At 37.9% G+C, this 19,767-nt stretch overlaps 1 protein-coding gene across 1 annotated transcript in view; it reads right to left on the bottom strand.

Moving 5' to 3' along the window:
* ROBO2 (roundabout guidance receptor 2) overlaps positions 1–19,530 on the bottom strand; it is a 591,892-nt gene extending 572,362 nt beyond the window's left edge. The window contains exon 1 of the mRNA XM_029939142.1: positions 19,461–19,530. Within this exon, the coding sequence (XP_029795002.1) occupies positions 19,461–19,521 (61 nt within the window). The 5' untranslated portion in view covers positions 19,522–19,530. The remainder of the gene's footprint in view (positions 1–19,460) is intronic.
* Positions 19,531–19,767: the final 237 nt, after the last annotated feature.

The raw sequence follows: 19,767 nt of genomic DNA, 5'->3' as shown, positions 1-19,767 counted from the left end.
CTTATGACCCAGCAATAGCCCTGCTAGGGATTTACTCAAGAGATACAGAAATGCTGATGCATAGGAGCACATGTACCCCAATGTTCATAGCAGCAATGTCAACAATAGCCAAAACATGGAAAAAGCCTAAATGTCCATCACCTGATGAGTGGATCAAGAAGATGTGGTATATATACACGATGGAGTACTACATGGCGATGAGAAAGAATGGCATATGGCCATTTGTAGGAAAGTGGATGGACCTTAAGCTTATGTCTTTACTCTTTCAATACCCTATCTCCCACACTGCAAATACTGTCTAAGTGGCAATCGCAAACTCCTTGACTGCGCACATTTGATGAAGCTTTGTCACAGGGCTGTAGGCAAGCTTTTTAAGTGGTACAAATACCTCAAATGCTATATTACTTGAGGCAGTGACCTTATTTAAGTCAGCCTGAAGTTTGTTTATTTTTTGATGTTTATTTTTTATTAAGACAGAAAGAAACAGAGAATGAATGGGATAGGGGCAGAGAGAGAGGGAGACACAGAACCTGAAGCAGGCTCCAGGCTCTGAGATGTCAGCACAGAGCCCGATGGGGGGCTCAAACCCACAAACCATGAGATCATAGTCTGAGCCGAAGTCGAATGCTTAACCAACTGAGCCACCCAGGCGCTCCAATCAGCCCGAGATTGAAAGAGCTCAGTCAACCACACGTAACTACACATAAGTGAACCCCAACTGTATGTTGAAAAAGTGGATTACAAGCGATGAATTTGGAGAAATACTGTGGAGCTAGGACAGGAAAACCCATCTCCTGTCTCCATCTACCTCTTGCCCCATCCCATTCTTTTTCCTACCCCTCTAGTAAAAATAGGTGTATTATAATCTACAACAAATTACAACCCTTGGGCCAAATCTAGCCAACTCTTTGTTTTGCTGTGACCCATATACAATTTTTTCCACTTTTAAATAATAAAAAACAATCAAAAGAAAAAAATAGTTATGATGTAAAAGAATTAAAAATTCTGTGTCCATAAATAAACTGTTACTGGAACACAGTCCTGTTCATTTGTTTACACGCGGTCTATGACCACTTTCTCTCTACAAAGGCAAAGTTGAGTAGTTGTGACAGAGGAGGTCTTATGACCGGCAAAGCCAGAAATAGTTATTATCTGACCCTTAAAGGGCTTTTTTAATGTTTATTTATTTATTTATTTATTTATTTATTTATTTATTTGAGAGAAAGAGAGAGAAGGACAGAGAGAGGGGGACAGAAGTTCTGAAGCGCACTCTTTGCCAACAGAGAGCCCGATGTAGGGCTCAAATTCACCATCTTGACCTGAGCTAAAGACAAATACTCAACCCACTGAGACAGCCAGGTACCCCTGGCCCTTAAAGTTTGAAGACACCCAGTCTGTAGAATCATGCTCCTTTACTGATTAACAGAGATACCAGGAGACTACAAGAAGGGCAAGGCATTGATGAGCACTGGTAGTCAGCTCTGCATTCTTTCTGTTCTCTTGGGCTTATCATTAGTGATATAAAATCATCACCAAAGTGCAGGTACTAGCTTGCATATGATGCCTATCAAACATTTGAAATTTTTTGAAACAAAGAAAGGTGATTTTAAAATCCAATTTCAAGAGGCACTTAGGTGGCTCAGTCAGTTTAATGCCCAGCTTCGACTCAGGTCTCAGGGTTGGTAAGTTTGAGCCCCACATCACGTTCCACAGTGTCACTGTTTGGAATTCTCTCTCTACCTTAGGCACACAAGTGCTCTCTCTCTCTCTCTCTCTCTCTCTCTCTAAATAAACTTAAAAAATGTTTTTAATCCAATTTCAAGACATTGCTGTGCCCACTACTATTAAGTTATTAAAAATAATGAGACCAGAAGAAAAACACAAAAACGAATTCCAACCCACGTAGTTCAACTTAGGTTTTATTTTCTACTTCTGTTATCCTTTTGCAGCTCTCTACAGAACAAAAACTATAAATTTGTTCACATTTCTCTTCAACTGTATAGCCCCAAATATGCATGTCTAATAAGACCTTACTATTCTTGAAAGTAATAAGAGAATTATGTTCTGGATCCTGTTTAACCAATGAGTCTGATTACAATTCTTGTCTATTTACATAGTGGACTCATATTGTTCACTACCTTTCCCTTGAAATGAAATGCAACTTTGTATTAATCATATCCTATCATTTAATTCAAGGATAATTTTAAAGTATGAGTATTTTTCACCTAAACTTAACTCATTGCTTCCAAATTTTTGTGACTCAGTCATGAAAGTAGTTGGTAAAATATTTTAAACATGGTTAAATTTTTGCCAATCTTTTCCTTCAATATTAAAAAGAAAAGGTTTAATGGGATCCATCTTTATCACAGGCCAGGATATACAGAGAAAATAAGTCCATCCTTCTCTAGTCTTAAGAGGGCAGTAATTTTCCAAAAGAATTTGGTCTTTGTACTCACTGCTGCTTCTATTCTGCCAAAATCTCTCTCACACTCTCATGGTCTAGCAATGAAGTGCAAAATAAGAGAAGTATTTCAATTGCACTTAAGCCACATTCATTGAAAGAGGATCTCCCAAGTCAGTGATGCAACATTTTCCCCTAAATGGGCACTAGAATCTCCTGACCTTTAAACTGGGACACAAAACTAATCTGAATCACATTCTCTTTGCCTCCACTCCCATACTTATCCCCTGGGTCCTTATTGGTTTCCTGGCTTCTTCCTTTCCTTAGATATCTAGATTTCTGATTATTTCCCTGAAGAACTCATTTACAGTCATATACCAAATAAAGCATGAGTTCTTACTCTGCTAAGAATTTTTGCCAATCATTTCTATGCTCATGGGTCAGGGTGTTAGAGAGAGTTAGGTTCCAATAGCTTTCTAATGTTGATTATATAATTTCTTTTTATCATTTTGTTCTCAATTTTATGTTACTAATAAAGATGTTCAATCTGACCTCACTTGAAGACTGATCTCTAGACATCACCCACCAAATCATTACATTTTCATCTCTGATTGCCCTGGGGAATTACCACCCTTAACAAGGTATTTCGCTTTCATAGAGTGAAAAACAGGTTGCGGGAAGCATCAGGCAGAGCTTTTTAAATGTTGTTTGTTCTCATATTCACACTACAATAAAGGCTTTTCAGTGAACATGAGTACATATAAAAGGACCGGTCTAGGCTGCTACATCAAAAATAAATTGAAAATGTAAAGTGAACAGCAGAATGAAAATAATTGTAAAAGAACACTAAGTGTTTGCCTACTTTATTATCTAAATAGTACCAGTCTAGACGACATGATAATCATGCTACAAATAGTATGAAAGCAAGCATCACCTTGCATTTTTCCAGCTGCCATGCACAGGCCATCAATTGGAAGCTTTTCTATAGTGCATCTCAGATGATTAACAAGGTTCCTAAACCTCAGACAATCTTATGTGAACTATACCATGTATCCAATGTAATCGAAAGACACAGAGAAGAGAGATCATAATGATAACCTTCAAGTCGCTTATGCTAAACTAGCCTATAGATAGCAACATACATATATACATAAATACCAACTTCTTTGTAAATTACACAGTCCCTTACACTCAAGTGCTCATGGGAAACTAGCACCTGCCACCCTTAACACTTTCTCATTAGATGCTTCTCTAAAATCTCAAGAGTACTGTAATTAGTTTCTTTATCAAACAAACAAAAATGTGATTTGGATGCTGTGAAAGAGATCAGCTGAGACAGCACTTCGAATATAACATCTAAGATCACCTTTTTAGTTTGATGATCATCACAAACATTGCCAAAATATAAGAATGGCTAATCAATTTTTTGTGAGTGTTCACTTGGGATATTTTCACCATTTCAATTGTATCGTAACAGTTCATGAAACACTATTAAAAAAAAAAAGACTATTTCAGGTATTGAAAATTTAGCAACTTCTTTGTCTAAAGCTTTGACAATGTATAAGATCTAATTTGCAAAGGAGCCAAAGTAGTATGAAGACCTTTCTTGTCTGCCTTTTCCCCCCCATTAAAAACAGAAGGTATTAATCACCCGATTTCAAAGGCAGCTGACTGATGCTATTCACTGAGTAGGGCATTCTCACTAATGTGGCTCCATGAATAACTCTCAAGGCTTTTATTATTGCTCTGAGTGGACTCTTAGCAGCACAGCCTCCCTTTAGCAACCCTCATCCCCTCAGGCTCCAAAAGGATTATAGATAGCAGCTGAAAGAAAGCATCATTGGTAAAAACAAAAGTTTTTAAAGGGGAAAAAATGGGAGTAAAGTGGACATACTGGAGACAAGTCATGATTCATGGCCTATACTGTGTCCTGCCTCCCTTTCTCTTACTCAATACACTCTTTAGTTTTACTGCGGGATAAGAGGAGACCAGCCCACTGCACTTCTCCTAGCAACCGATATGAGTCCGCAAAGAAGGCATGTCATCTGCTCAAAGGGAAAACGGAAGAATTTGAGGTCATACAAAGCCAGACACATGTTCTTTTGCATTTGATCCCAAATTGATTATCAAAAAGGATTCAGTAAATGCTAAATAATTCTGTTTTATGTGAATGTTAACAATCCATAGAACTAAATATCAGCTTGTCCACTTGCTATATAGTGGAGTTTCAAATGCTCGTCCAATTCATTCGATTCAAATGTTCTGTTTTTCACTTTTCCAACCTCCCCCCACCCACCAGCCTCTTATCCTTCACAGAGATTGCCCCTCCCAGGTACACCCTTGCACCTCCTGGACTAGTTCTTATGCAACCATTATGCATGAACTCTTACAAGCACCTCATGTTCAGAACACTTCAATTGAATCCTAAGACACACAGACTATAAAAGCAAGTACCTGGTCGTCTTTCTGTGCATGCCGTGTTTAGCTGCTGCTCAGAAAGATAAAAACCACTTTCTGAAAAGTTAAACAAACTCAGAATTTAAACCTAACACAATGAGACACATTTACTGGGAATCTCAAAAATCTGTAGAGAGTTTCATAAGATCCAACTGATGAACATCACAGGTGTTACAGTTTAACTGAAAAGTACAATAATAATGCATAGCCTGGAAAATGTTCTTCTTAAAATAAAAGTTGTCTGTTGGATTGTGAGTAGAGGGTAGGCATCAAAAACCTCAAGTTTATTCATATCTTACAGCCATGTCTGTATAGGGCAGAGGGATAAGAAGTATCTTTGCCCAAAATCTGTACCCACACGTTATGCATATTTTTCTCATTCTTTTTTCTTTCATTTTGTATTACAAGTTGACATTGCCCAGCCTTTCACATCACAAAGGCAGATTGAAACACTTAAAAACATACTTAGCTAGAAAATCACCTCCATGTTTTCAGGATGAGGAGTGAGGAACTCCCCAGTTAAATCTGTTGACACTTCTTCTCTGGTGAAATTATTAAACAGCATTTGTGAGGAGAAAGGCTGGAAAATCAACTGAATGATTGCTGAAGATTTGTGAGTACAGGGTGCAGGTAACATGGAAATACTTTTCTTTATTATTAACTTTTAACTCTTGAGACTATCACTGCAGTGAAAAAAGTAGCTCTGAGGCCATCAAATCCATGTTCTAACTCTTCACAATCCATTTTTAATGGAACAAAAAAGTGCTGTGGAATTTCAGTTATCTGGAATTTTCTTTTTCAAAGGTTACATCCTTCTTACCCAGCTTCTCTTCTGATAAATGATCCAGTTGGAGAGGGTTTCACATAATTGGCATTTGTATGATGCTTTCCTGTTGTGATTTCTGCCATTCAATGATTTTTTTTTAATGTTTACATTTGAGAGGGGGGTGGTGCAGAATGAGAGGGAGAGAGAGATACAGAATCTAAAACAGGCTCCAGGCTCTGAGATGTCAGCACAGAGCCCGACATGGGGCTTGAACTCACAGACCTCGAGATCATGACCTGAGCCGAAACTGAACGCTTAATTGACTGAGTGACCCAGGTGCCCCTCAAAGATATTTTAGAATACACAAGCTGTTGCATATTTAAGGAGGGAGAGTGAAAAGTCTTCTGTAGTTCAGAAGATCAACCATAAGACTGGCTGTCAATAACCACACTGTTATTTGACAATACATTAAAGTTCACTTTAAAATAAAGATATAAACCCATCTTGGAATGCCTATTGCAATGGTTCATCATGAATCTCCCTTAATTTAATGTGACCCTGAAAACTATATTCCATAATTTTCAGATTTACCTAAATGTTTAGTTTCACTATGTTTTAGCATTTGCTCGTATTTGGAAATACATATTATAAAACTTTAAAGTGTGCCTATAACCGTGGTTTATAAAATGCATAACATTTTCCTTATAAAGAAAACTTCTTCACTTAACTTTTTTGAGAATCAGCTCTCCCTTTTTTGACCATACTTATGAACATTTTAATTATTTATAACTGTCGCACAGGTTTTATACTTTTATTTATTATTTTTTTAAGTTTATTGTATATATTTTGAGAGAGAAAGAGCACATGGGAGGAAAAGAAAGAGAGGAAGAGAGACAGAATCCCAAGCAGGCTCTTCGCTGTCAGCACGGAGCCTGATGTGGGGCTCAAGTCGCGAACCCTGAGAAGTGAAATCAAGAGCCAGCCGTTTAACCGACCACGCCATCTAGGATACGCTACATAAATCTTTTTTTTTTAACTTTTTAATGTTTTTATTTATTTTTGAGAGAGAAACAGAGCAAGTGGAAGATGGGCAGAGAGAGAGAGGGAGACACAGAATCTAAGGCAGACTCCAGGCTCTGAGCTGTCAGTACGGAGCCCGATGCAGGGCTCAAATTCATGAGCCAAGAGATCGTGACCTGAGCCGAAGTCGGATGCTCAACTAACTGAGCCACCCAGGCTCCCCTAGACAAATGTTTTAAACAAAGAAAGGTCTCAACTGAATGTTCCTTGTTTAAACTTGAAAAGATATATAATGAAATTGTTGAGTTATATTTCGTGTTCTGCAACTGATTTCCAAAATGCTTGAAACCAAAAACTAGGGGAAAAGATCCCACATCAATCCTTACACTGTAAATTAAAAAGTGGCTATTAACCCAGTCTCCTGAGCTAAAACTGCTGGACTGCATATGGTTCTAGTTACAGTGGCCATAAACTAAGTACACTGGGTTAAGACTATTGTTTTCTCAGTATTATTATTTTTTAATTCAATTTATTCATGAAGCAACCATGCATTCCACTGGTCATTAATGGATAAACGTGGATGCATATCATAAAACTAGTAAATTTTGCCTATGATCCATATTCATGTCATTAAGCCCACACCAAAATACAGGGTTATGCCCTAGGCAGATTAGACAATAAACTGATTACTTTCAGAGATGGATGTATATGGTTTTAGATAATTTCTTTTCAGCCTAAATTTTCTTCTCCAATGGTACTCAAACATAATCATAAACATTAACACATTAAACTAAATTACTCACAATAATAGAATTTAAGGCTAAGTAGATGCTTGGGATTACAGAGTCAGTTCCCATCTTTTTTAAAGTAAGTATCTAGGGGCACCTGGGTGGCTCAGTCGGTTAAGCATCTGACTTCAGCTCAGGTCACCATCTCGCAGTTCGTGAGTTTAAGCTTCATGACAGGCTCTGTGCTAACAGCTCCAAACCTGGATTGATCTCTCTCTCTCTCTCTCTCTCAAAAATAAATAAACATTAAAAAATTTAAAGTAAGGATCTAAAGTCATATAATTATTTAGTAAGAAAGCAAAAACTGCCGTCTAGAGCTTCTGGCCACCCGAAGGGTGTGCTTTCCACGAGAGTTACGGTCCTGTTTTACTCAGGTTATCCCTTTTGATATACACAACCACTCAATGTGGAAATCTAATTAATGGATAGTTGTCAAATTCTTAGAGCCAATGTTGATCCTAAATGAGAGAAAGATAAGTAGACTATCCAGGAAAAATATGAGTGCAGACTGAATGTTAATTTTTATAAAGGATTTTCTATACTAGGAGTTTACTTAGAACCAAGTAACTATGTCTTATACAATATTGATCTTCACACTACTCTGTATCAAAAGCACCAAGTAAAAATTATTCTGGATAAAAGGTAAATCCATCAACATGAACCAAAATGCAGGTTTATATGAACATGTTCTACTTGTTAACAAATTGCTATTTATAGTAGGCTTCTCTTGTTTATTCCTTTCATTCATATCGCCACTCACTTGGGAATCCCATTCCTTCTGTAATCAGCATATGATGCAATGGTAACACACCTGTCATACCATGTTTGGCACAGTCGTATAGGTGTGGCCACAGATGATTCCCCTTAAGAGGCGATAAAAGTTCTAAATCAGTCACCTGAAGAGTTATACTTGAGAGATAATATGAAAATCATCATGAAATGCATTTTGTATGTAGACCCTAATTAGCTTGATAGCCAAAGTCCTCTTAAAATTCCTTGTAGTCCACACTAGAGAAGGAATAATGATATAATAAATAATAATAAATAACACTTAGGGGCACCTGGATGGCTCAGTCAGTTAAGCGACTGACTCTTGATTTCCACTGAGGTCATGATCCAGAGTTGTGGAACTGAACCTCACATTAGGCTCCACACTAAGCATGGAGGCTACTTTGGATTCTGTCTCTCTTTCCTTCTGCCTCTCTCCCGTGAGCACGTGCTCTCTCTTTCTCTCTCTCTCCAATATTAAAAAAAACCAAATCAATAAAATAATAATAGAAAACACTTAAATGGTGTTTATTAAATACCAAGGACTCTTTAAAACATTTTATATATAATTTATCTATATATAACATATAGACATATATCTACAGGTGTTTACATGTGTATATGTATATATATCCATACACACATATATAAATGCATTCATTCCTCATATGAATTGTATGAAATACATATTATTAACATGTAAATTTTACAGGTAAGGACACTGAGGCATAAAAAGTTTAAATTACTCACTCAAATTCACTCAATAGTGTTTGTTGACTGACTCTCTTTCGATAATCATCTTACACTTTGTCCCATACGGACAAACCATGTTACAATTCAACTAGATGTCTTGCCTTTCCCTTACCACACCATTGTCATCTCCATACCATTCTTGCAGTTATTCCTTCTGCTTTAATGCGATTTCCAATCTTTCTGCCTATTAAGTCCCCACTCTTCCTCTAAGTGACCCATTTGATCTTGACTTCCCTCAGATTGCACCAGCCGGAAATCATCTATTCCTTCTCTGAGTGTCCACACTATGTTGTATATACTTTCAACCACTTACTGCCACTACTTTTGCTTTCGTGACTGGAACAGGTGTTAGCTTCTCTTGCATTGAGTGATCTTATTGAAGGTAGGAGCTTTTTAACAGGTCATTATGTTCTTCACAGAATCCACAAAAAGTTGCCTTCTTTATCAATGGATGCTCAATAAGCATGTGCTGAATCAAATACATTACCTCAATGTATCAAGCTAACTGTTCTGTTGACATGCTCAGAAAACAGCTGGCCATTTCATTTTTATTTTTTTTTAAATGTTTCTTTATTTTTGAGAGAGAGAGAGAGAGTGTGAGGGGGGAGGGTCAGAGAGAGAGAGAGTGAGAGAGAGAGAGAGAAGGAATCTGAAGCAGGCTCCCACTCTGAGCTGTCAGCACAGAGCCAGACATGGGGCTCAAACCCACAAGCCATGAGATCATGACCTGAGCCGAATTCGGACGCTTAACTGACTGAGCCACCCAGGCATCCTGACAGCTGACCATTTCAGTAACAAGAGTCTGGAATTCTTGTTGAAGAGTTCCAGGCTGAGAAGCTAGAAACAGCCCCTCAAGAGAAGTATAATATAGAAATAAAACATCTCTCAACTATAGTTTCAGTTCTACCATTAAGTAGCAAAGGAATCTGTGACAGAGCACAGAGCTTCAGTTCTCCAGGCATCCAACCAATGACAGAGTTGTACTGCAGAAACGTCTAGCTCTGAGGTGCTATCATTCATGATTTATATTTAGTATTATTTGTAAAGCTTTATGCAGTGATTGAAGAAGACTTAGAAGACAATCAGAGGATTAGAAATTAGCACAGATGGAAATTTAAGGTGTATTATTATAATATAAAAAATATTTCTCTTTAAGATATCATATCCAACTCATAAAAGCCACCCAATGTTTTCTTTCCAAGGTGAATTAAAAGAATATATTCACCCTATATGTTACCAGTAGGGACCTAAAATGGAACAGTTGTTTTGGAAAACAGTCTTGCAGTTCCTCAAAATGTTAAACACAGAATTCCCATATGACTCAACAATGCCACTCCAGGTACGCACTAAAGAGAGATGAACAATACATGTGTACACAAAATTACACCAATGTTCACAGCAGTAATATTTATAATAGTCAAAAATTAGAAACAACCTAAATGTCCATGAATTAATAATTCAAAGAAAAAATGACAGGAAATACTAATCTGCAATAAAAAAGGAATGAAGTATGGATATGGGCTACAACACAGATGAGCCTTGAAAACTTTAGACTCAGGGAAAGAAGTTAGTCACAAAAGACCATTTATCATATGGTTCTATGACATGAAGTGTCCAGAATAGACAGGTCTGTAGAGACAGAAAACAGACAAGCGGCTACCTAGGACTGTCACAGGACTGGTGGATGAAAAGCAGGATATAGAGTTTCCATTTTATTTTGGATGACAAAAAAGGTCTAAAATTAGATTGTAGTGATAGTTACATAATTCTATGAATATGCTACAAACCACTGAGTTGTATATTTTGTAGAGGTGAATTGCATAACCTATGAACTACATCTCAATAAGCTTGTTGGGAGAAAAAATGTTTAATTAGCAAAATTTAGAGATGTTTATGTTGGCCTTTATCTCAGTTTTCTTTTTAAAGTAAATTTTCCAGTTGAGACTCCTTTGAATTTTTTCTTAAAATCAAAAGTAGGTCTATAAAGAGGTTCCACCTACCAAATTCCTGAGTATATTTCAGTTTAATGTCAATAATGATAAATAAGGCCCTGAACATAATGATTGCAACAGCAGATAGAGTAGAACAATGCCCATTATTGGGGATATTATTTTTAACCTTCCTCTTCTTTGTCAATTATTAGTGAGCCGTATATTTGGAGACTAATTTTAGAAGTAACCCAGGTAACTCTATCTCTAAATATTCACTTTTCTTTTGTTAACACATACATGGAAAGCTACTCTAAAGGTACAGAGAAGTATCAATTTCTAAACTAGATATCATATAAGTCAACCTTCCTTAGTGGGGAGAAAATGTGTATGCTCTTACTAAGGCACCTAAATCATTTAAAGGAGTTCCCTATCTATACACATAACATTCAACAGTGTGCTAAAAAACATATCAGTGTTGGGGTGCCTGGGTGGCTCAGTTGGTTGAGCGTCTGACTCTTGATTTTAGCTCAGGTCATGACCCCAGGATTTTGGGATCGAGCCCTACATCAGGAGCCTACTTAAGATGCTCTCTCTCCCTCTGCCCCCTTCCCCACTCACTCTCTCTCTATATAAATAATAATAAAACAGGGTCCCCTAGGTGGCTCAGTTGGTGAAGCATCAGACTTTGGCTCAGGTTATGATTTCATGTTTCATAAGTTCAAGGCCCACATCAGGCTCTGTGCTGACAACTCAGAGTCTGGAGCCTGCTTCAGATTCTTTGTCTCCATCTCTCTGTGCCCCTCTCCCATTTGTTCTCTCTCTCTCTCTCTCTCAAAAATAAATAGCCACTAAGATAATAAACTAAATAAAATAAAGATAAAAAACACAGCAGTATTAGTGTGGGCTTTGAGGGGAGAGTGACCATGAAAACTACCACTATAGAAAATATTCTTGGTTAGACAGAAAAGAAGCCTATCAAAGCAAATGGGTCAAATCTGTATCTTCTGCCAGGTGAAAAGCAGAACATTAAATCACCAGAAACCATGATGTCATTTGTGTCAAAACACTCATTTGATAACTCTCTTTCTGTCTCTCACTAGACACATATACACAGGTGCCCACACACAGACCCTAAAATAAATAAATAAACCTTGTTCAAATGGTAAATGTTTCATGTGTTGAGGAGAGCATAAAAATAAATGTCTCAAAAGAATCCATAAGCACATTTTCATTTATTCAACAAATATTTGAATATCTCATATGTGTCATCCAGTGCTCTTGGCAAAACACAAATAAAACTAAGTGTCTGGTGCACCTGGGTGGCTCAGTTGTTTAAACGTCCAGCTCAGCTCAGGTCATGATCTCGCAGTTCATGGGTTCGAGCCCCGCGTTGGGCTCTGTGCTGACAGCTCAGAGCCTGAAGCCTGTCTGGATTCTGTGTCTCCCTCTCTGACCCTCCTCTGCTGATGCTGTCTCCCTCTGTCTCTCTCTCTCTCTCTCTCTCTCTCTCTCTCTCAAAAATAAAAAAATAAAAAAATAAAAACTACGTGTCAGCCCTAGGAGCTCAAAGAGTCAGACAATAAATAAACATTTCTACCTATCTATTGTTGGGAGAAAAGTCTCCATAACTCTCATATTTCTGCACAGCTTGCTAGCAGAGCCACTAATATTTTTATTGCAAACTATCTTTTCAAGTATACTTATATACCAGAGAGTCTTCTATTTTTGAGACCGACTCTCTTAAGAGCAGAAGGCAGATTTGTTTATTATTCAAATATAGTCAAGACAATATCGTCCTCTGGGGCAAAGGTTAGGCAGTTTCCTTATTGTCCATTATAAAGTATCTAGGTTCCCAAGATTAGGGTCTCTCAGCTGTAAGGCTAACCCACTATGTGTGCATGATCTCTCTGGGCCCCGCTTTACCAATTTCAAATGCACTGCTGGAGCAAGGGAGACTGAAACAAACATACCATGCTACGCGCTATGGCACGAATAATGAAGTCCATCACCCCTGACCCAGAAGTCTCATTTCTTCCCCCAGCATTCATGACGTAGTGGCAGCCTACCTTCTTAGCTTGCAGGCAGTGTATATGTCAGTCCCTTTATCATTGTTTATACACACACACACACACACACACACACACACACACACACTTCCAGGAAGTGATAAGAGCTATGAAAGAAAATTAAGACAGGTAAAGGAGGCAACCCCATAGTCTTTTAAGGGGAGTAATTTTAGATAGGGATGCCCATATTTCTGAAGAGAGATATTGGATAAGGACTTATTATGAAAGACTTATGCATGCAAAAATCTAGGGAAGTATATTACAATTAGAAGAAAGAACACATGCAAAAGTCCTGAGTCAGAAACAGAACATCAAAAAGGAACGTTTTCATATAGGTGGAGAGCGTGAGCAGATGAGGTCAGAGAGGCAAAGAGAGACCTAAATAGTCTTGTAAACCATTGTAAAAAGTTGTGAGTAGAAGCCATTACATGTCTCTAGGCAAGGAGCTGCCATTACATGTTTTTAAATGTTTTATTTATTTTTGATACAGAGAGAGACAGAGCATGAGAGGGGGAGGGGCAGAGAGAGAAGGAGACACAGAACCAGAAGCAGGCTCCAGGCTCTGAGCTAGCTGTCAGCACAGAGCCTGACGCGGGGCTCGAACCCACGAACGTGAGATCTGACCTGAGCCGAAGCCGGACACTCAACCGACTGAACCACCCAGGCGCCCCTACATGTTTTTAAAAAATCCCTCTGTCTAGTGTGGAAAACTAAGTTGGATGGGGCTACGGTGTGGGGAATGGAGGAGTAGGAATGGAAACTGGAAAATCAGTTATTAAGTGATTGCAATAGTCCAGCTTTTGACCAGGATGGTAGTGGTTAAATTAGTAAGAAATGTTTAGTATGTGATTATTTGAGAACGCATCCAAACAATATCACGGATAGGATGGGGGATAGATTTAATCGGTGATGGGTACTAAGGAGTGCACTTGTGATAAAGCACAGGGTAATATATGGAAGTGGTGAATGGCTGTATTGCACACCTGAAAGTAATAAAACACTGTTAACTAACTGAAATTAAAATACAAACTTTAAAAAATATGCAATGGATGCTTAGAAGAATGGATGAATGGGTAGGTATGTGGTAACCAAGTACAGTAAAATAATGCTAGCATCTAGGAGAGTGTTCACTATAGAATTCTTTCAGCTTTGCTGTATGCTTGAAAATGCTTAAAATGTTGCAGGAAAATCACAAACATACATAAAATTATTGCTATCAGGATACATTTCAAAGGGTTTACTAGCCAGTTGGACGTGGACTATGAGGATAAGTCAAGAATGAGTTCCGGTTTTTGGTCATGAAAATCTCTATGAATAGTGACGCCATTTATTCAGCTGGAAATCAGAAGCAGATTTTATCCTCAGCTTGAGTTTGATATTTTTTTTCTTTTTTAAAAAATTGAGATACAATTGACATACAACATTATATTAGTTTTAGGTGTACAACATAATGATTTGACACCTGAATACTTTGCAAAATGATGACCACAGGAAGTCTGCTTACCATCTAAGTTTGACATACGCTTTTTAGATATCAAGCAAAAATGTCAAGTAGTCAGCGGATATGTTAAACACTGTTCCAGGCACTATATTCCTTCACAGAATGATTGCAGCAATTTTAGAAGTATCAGTATTAAAATAGCTTTAAAATCCATGGGACTAGGGGCACCTGGGTGGCTAAGACAGTTAAAGGTCTGACTCTTGATTTTGGCTCAGGTCATGATCTCATGCTTCATGAGATCAAGTCCCACACTGGGCTCTGTGCTGACAATGTGAGGTCAGTGTGGGGTTTTCTCCCTCCCTCTCTCTGTCTCTGTCTCTCTCTGTCTCTGTCTCTCTCTCTCTCTCTGCCCCTCCCCTACTCATGCTCTCATACACACTCTCTCTCCCTCCTTCTCAAAATAAATAAACTTCAAAAAAATAAATAAAACCGACATAATTATATATAACTTCTTAAGGATGAGGCTCAAATGGAGGACAAAACACTAAGTACTGAGGAGTAGGTAATCCCAATGCAGTTTTGAGTTAGAAATAGGTATTGGATGAATATACTCTACTTTAGATAGTATATTAGATCTCTGTTATGGTATAACATATACTGAAACATTGAAAACATTGATGGGAATTTCCCCTTGAAAGACTTTATGTAATCATTCATTCATGCTTTATTCAATAATTTAAAGAAAGAAGAAAATCTATATTAATATTAATGTATTGATTAAGGTTGATAGGTCTATGCTGGGTGACACTATAAGAAACATAACAAAAATAAATCTTTAAAAATAAACGTATAAAACGGCACTATGTAAATTTCCATTGTCTGAACACAGATCAGCAGATTTATGTCTGCCTAGCTGGAGAAAGATAGGATCTATGCAAAATAAGTTTGCATAAAGGTGCATAGTATTGTAAAAGAAAAGTATTGGTCAAGACCTCAATCGGATATATCCTAAAGTAAAACATCATTAATATGTCTACTTTAAAGGCAGATTTTCTTTTTAATTTTTTTAATGTTTTATTTATTTTTGATACAGAGAGAGACAGAGCATGAGAGGGGGAGGGGCAGAGAAAGAAGGAGACACAGAACTGAAAGCAGGCTCTAGGCTTTGAGCTAGCTGTCAGCACAGAGCCCGACTCAGGGCTCGAACCCACAAACCTGAGATCTGACCTGAGCCAAAGCCCGGAGGCTTAACCGACTGAGCCACACAGGCGCCCCAAAGGCAGATTTTCTAAATTGTCATTCAAGAAACATCATCTTCGCTCTTCAAATGTAAATCTTTCTCTAATTCTTTCCACTTGGTCCCAAAAAATACAAGGAGGAGGAGAAGAAAGAAAGAAAGAAAGAAAGAAAGAAAGAAAGAAAGAGGAAGTGGAAGCGGAGGAGGAAGCGGCAGAGGAGGATGAGGACAAGGAGTTGAAGAGGGATAAGATGAGAAATAAGTAAAAGGAAATCTTTTCTCTAAAACCCTTCAAAAACTAAATCGTACATCAGAGGTAATTGTATCTCCTACAGACTGCAGGAACTGCTAAAGCAGGTTCTACAAGACACACACTTCCCACCTAGCTAAGTTCCCTTCATTACAGTATATGTATCCCAATGTATGCAATGTGCTTCCAAATCCATCTTTTTATTGTCAAAGATGCTACTTCATAGAGGCTGCTCAGGGATGAGATGAATCATTATTATTATTTTGTATAATCATGACTTTTTTTTTTCCTTTAAGATACTCTGTTTTGATGGTCTAAGAAATCCTTTTGGCTTATCGCTCACATGTTGCCTAGAACCAAAGGTCATGCAAACAAAGCCAATTCAGAGTGATATTGCTACACAGTTATAAGAACAAATTCCAGGTTATTTATATGCAGTTTAAGTTCTGAAATGGACTGCATATTGCTATGATAATGTGCCCATTACTAAGAGAAACACGTTAGCAAAATGTATGACATTATGCAACTACACTGCACGCACATTATCTTTTTTCCCCCAAATATCATGTGTGCCATTTTCATTTAAGAATATAGCTAAAAACTGAAGATAAGAACATTATTCTTATTTTTAGAAACATCTTTTCATATTGTAAAATTACTCAATTGACACGATGCGCGGGCGATGGATGTAATTAAAAAGCATTGTGGTAATTTATGTCCATTCCCTGTAAATAATTATAAAAACCATAGTCTCACTTGAAAATAAAGAAAACCTGGAGAACAAAAGCTACATGTGATACATATCCTCCTAAGGAGATGTAAAGAAAAATATGCATGCCGGTCATTATTCTGTCTCCAAAAAGAAAATATTTATTTACATCCCAAATAGAAAAGTTTGTCTGTAGTTCTCAACTAACTTAATGTTTATTCTCTCTGGATTCCTACGAACACAGGATACTGAAAAAACGTAAATAATATTAGCACATATCTTCTATGAGGAGGCAAACTCTAACATTTTTCACATACTATAAAAATGCACATATAAATAACCTACCAAGCAAATTTCAATGCAAATCTATGTATCATTTGTCACTGAATAAAATTAATTTCTGTGTCTAGCACGAGGATAGTCAGTATATCTTTGAAATGGTACAAGCTTCTCTAAATTTGAAATTCATGGGGAGAAAAAGCACACACTTGTAAGAAGGATAATAAGTAAACAGAAATCATAGAATCCTGGAAGAGAAAGAGCTTAGAGATCTTACAAACCAACCCCCTCAGCATACATGTGAGCACTCAGGCCCAGTGCGTTGAAATAGCCTAGAGGGCAGTGTTGTCCACATCCCAAATTTCAAACACTCCCTGTGTTAAGGCTGTCATCATTCTGGAGTAAACCAAAGACAACCCAATGTCAAATGCATGCTCTAGGTGCTCATTCAGTAAGGGTCCACAGCTTCCTTTGCTTTTGATAGTAGACGTTACACACAAAAACTAGTTTCACAAACACACAAACAAACAAAAAATTACCAATTCTTCTTCAACTTCTCAACCCTGGGCATTTTCCACTACATTACCATGAATTTTGCTGCATGATTGTGGCCCAGACATAAACTTTCCCCTTGTCCTGTAACACTAAATCAGAACAAAGGTCCTAGGTGTGTCTCTGGGACATGAAGGGTGAGGTAGGGAGAGAAGGAAGAACAGAAGGGAGGGAGGGGAAGAAGGAAGGCAGGATGGGAGGGAGGGAGGGAGGGAGGGAGGGAAGGAGGTCTTGCTGCCGCTGTTCCAGCAAGCCGGTTAACTGCATTTGTTTCATATGCCTCCAAACACCCAGGTACATTAATTACATTCTGTAACACCAAGCTCTTCTGATTCCCTCTGTCACTTCCACTGAGCAATTTAATTGTATTTCTCTTAGCTACACACTAATGCAAGAAAAGAAAAAAAACTTAGTGATGATTCTATACTCTAACATATAGTTTATACATGCATTTCTGGTATTAAAATATGTAAATTCATGACTTATGAGGATATATGATCCAAAAAGTTATAGCAAAGTCTTCTTATCATGATAATCAAACACACTTGGGAGAAATACAGAAACCTTTTGGTTAAGGCAATGTAAATGTACTGTAAAGGTAAATGTATAGAAAAAGAAAATGCATGGTGAATGATTAGGTAGAGCCATAGATATTGTCACAGTGTGATTCACAATGATCGATTCCGAAACATCTACTACTTAGAAGGAGAAAAAGAAAAAGCAGTGTGCGCATATGAATGCCTTGCCTCCTATTGCTGGGGGCAAAGGTACTCATGTAGTCCATGATTGAAAACAGCCACTTGACAGTAGGTAAACTCATCTGTCCTGCCTCATGTTTATAGAACGCCTTCCTGTTCTGAGTCCGATACATTGGGTTCTGTGCAGCAGCTGTCTGAAACAAAGTTAGCTCCTACAGGCGGGCAAAAATAGGCAGTGTCCCAAATAATGAATTCGTCCACAATGCAAATGCTGGAGGAAAGTTTACGTAGCAACCAGCTAGTATGATGGCTCAAGTATCTGGACCGATACACAGATTCCTTACAATTACAATAATTACAAATCTAAAGTACTATAATCCACATTGTCAAAAAAAATGCTCCAGTCTTCTCTTTACACATATCCTTTCTGTTGATTTAAAAATTAAAGTCCCTAGAAGGTTAATACCAAATGTTCTTTCGACTTTCTTCTTCTGAACAAACAAGAAAGCATGTTAATGATTACTTCCACTCATCATTCGAAGGAGCTGCAAGAAAGGATTTTGCAATCCTCTCACAAGAAACTGACATCCTGTGAAAATATCCCAGGAAACCATATCGGAACAAAAGACAGGAGAATCAGAGGCAGAATGCTACAGGAGAATCAGAGGCAGAATGCTGTCTGCTTGACAGCCTGACTCAACCCAGAGGGAGACACCTACAGTACCTGTTTCAGATCCCCATTGTGTTTGCCACTGGGGACTGAGCTGAGTGTTCTGTGCCCACACCCAGCCCAGAGCTTCTGTTTCCCTCTTCCTGGAGCCTTGCCCAGTCATACTTTTGACAGTTTTCTCCCTGTGATCTAAATTCTTGATTCTGATTTCACACTAGAAGAGCACTCACCAGCATACGAGTGATACACATCGATCCCTGTCTCAAATTCCTAACCCACTGAACCTTCATTGAAGTGTCTATTACTATGTTTCTTCACTTAAATTTCTAAGCCAAAGTTCAGATATGAGAACCAACGCCAAATAGGAGTAGGCTCAAGAGAACTCCAGACATTTACTTTAATATTTATTTTTGTAACAAAACAGAGAACCCATCATTTATTATCCAACTCCTCAATTAATTAGGTAAATTACAACAATAACAGCAATAGGTGACTACTACCCCTGCTCCACTTGCAGCAGTTTAGAAACAAAGACTTAAAGCTTCTGCCCCCCAAAAGCCCCTGTGCCTGATCAAATGGGACTAATAGACATAATGTCATTTTATTGATAGCCCACAATGTACTCAGAAATAAATGGGTTGGGGGGGGGAAGGATAAAAGTATTTTTAACTTACCATCAACCCGAACATATAAAAATCCACAGAGCAGTAGTTGTGTAAACATCAGCCGACTCATTTTGACATATTAAAAACGATCCAGATTGTTTTAAGAAACCAATCCCAGAGAGCAAAAGTACAAAAATAAGTATCAAAAAAAGAGGTAGGTCCAAAGTTTAGACTTTCCTAGATGCTAATTAAGTCAGGAAGAGCAAATCGCAAGATCAGAAGGGGTTAGTGGAGAGGTCTCGAACGGGGCACATTTAGATCCATCCCAATTAACAGAGGGCACTCCAAAGGCTGCTGTATTTCCACACTCTGGCGT

Source organism: Suricata suricatta, chromosome 5, assembly GCF_006229205.1.
Source record: "Suricata suricatta isolate VVHF042 chromosome 5, meerkat_22Aug2017_6uvM2_HiC, whole genome shotgun sequence".
In the NCBI taxonomy this organism is placed as follows: domain Eukaryota; kingdom Metazoa; phylum Chordata; class Mammalia; order Carnivora; family Herpestidae; genus Suricata; species Suricata suricatta.
Note: the sequence above shows the minus strand (reverse complement) of the source record. Positions and strands in the feature narration are given on the sequence as shown.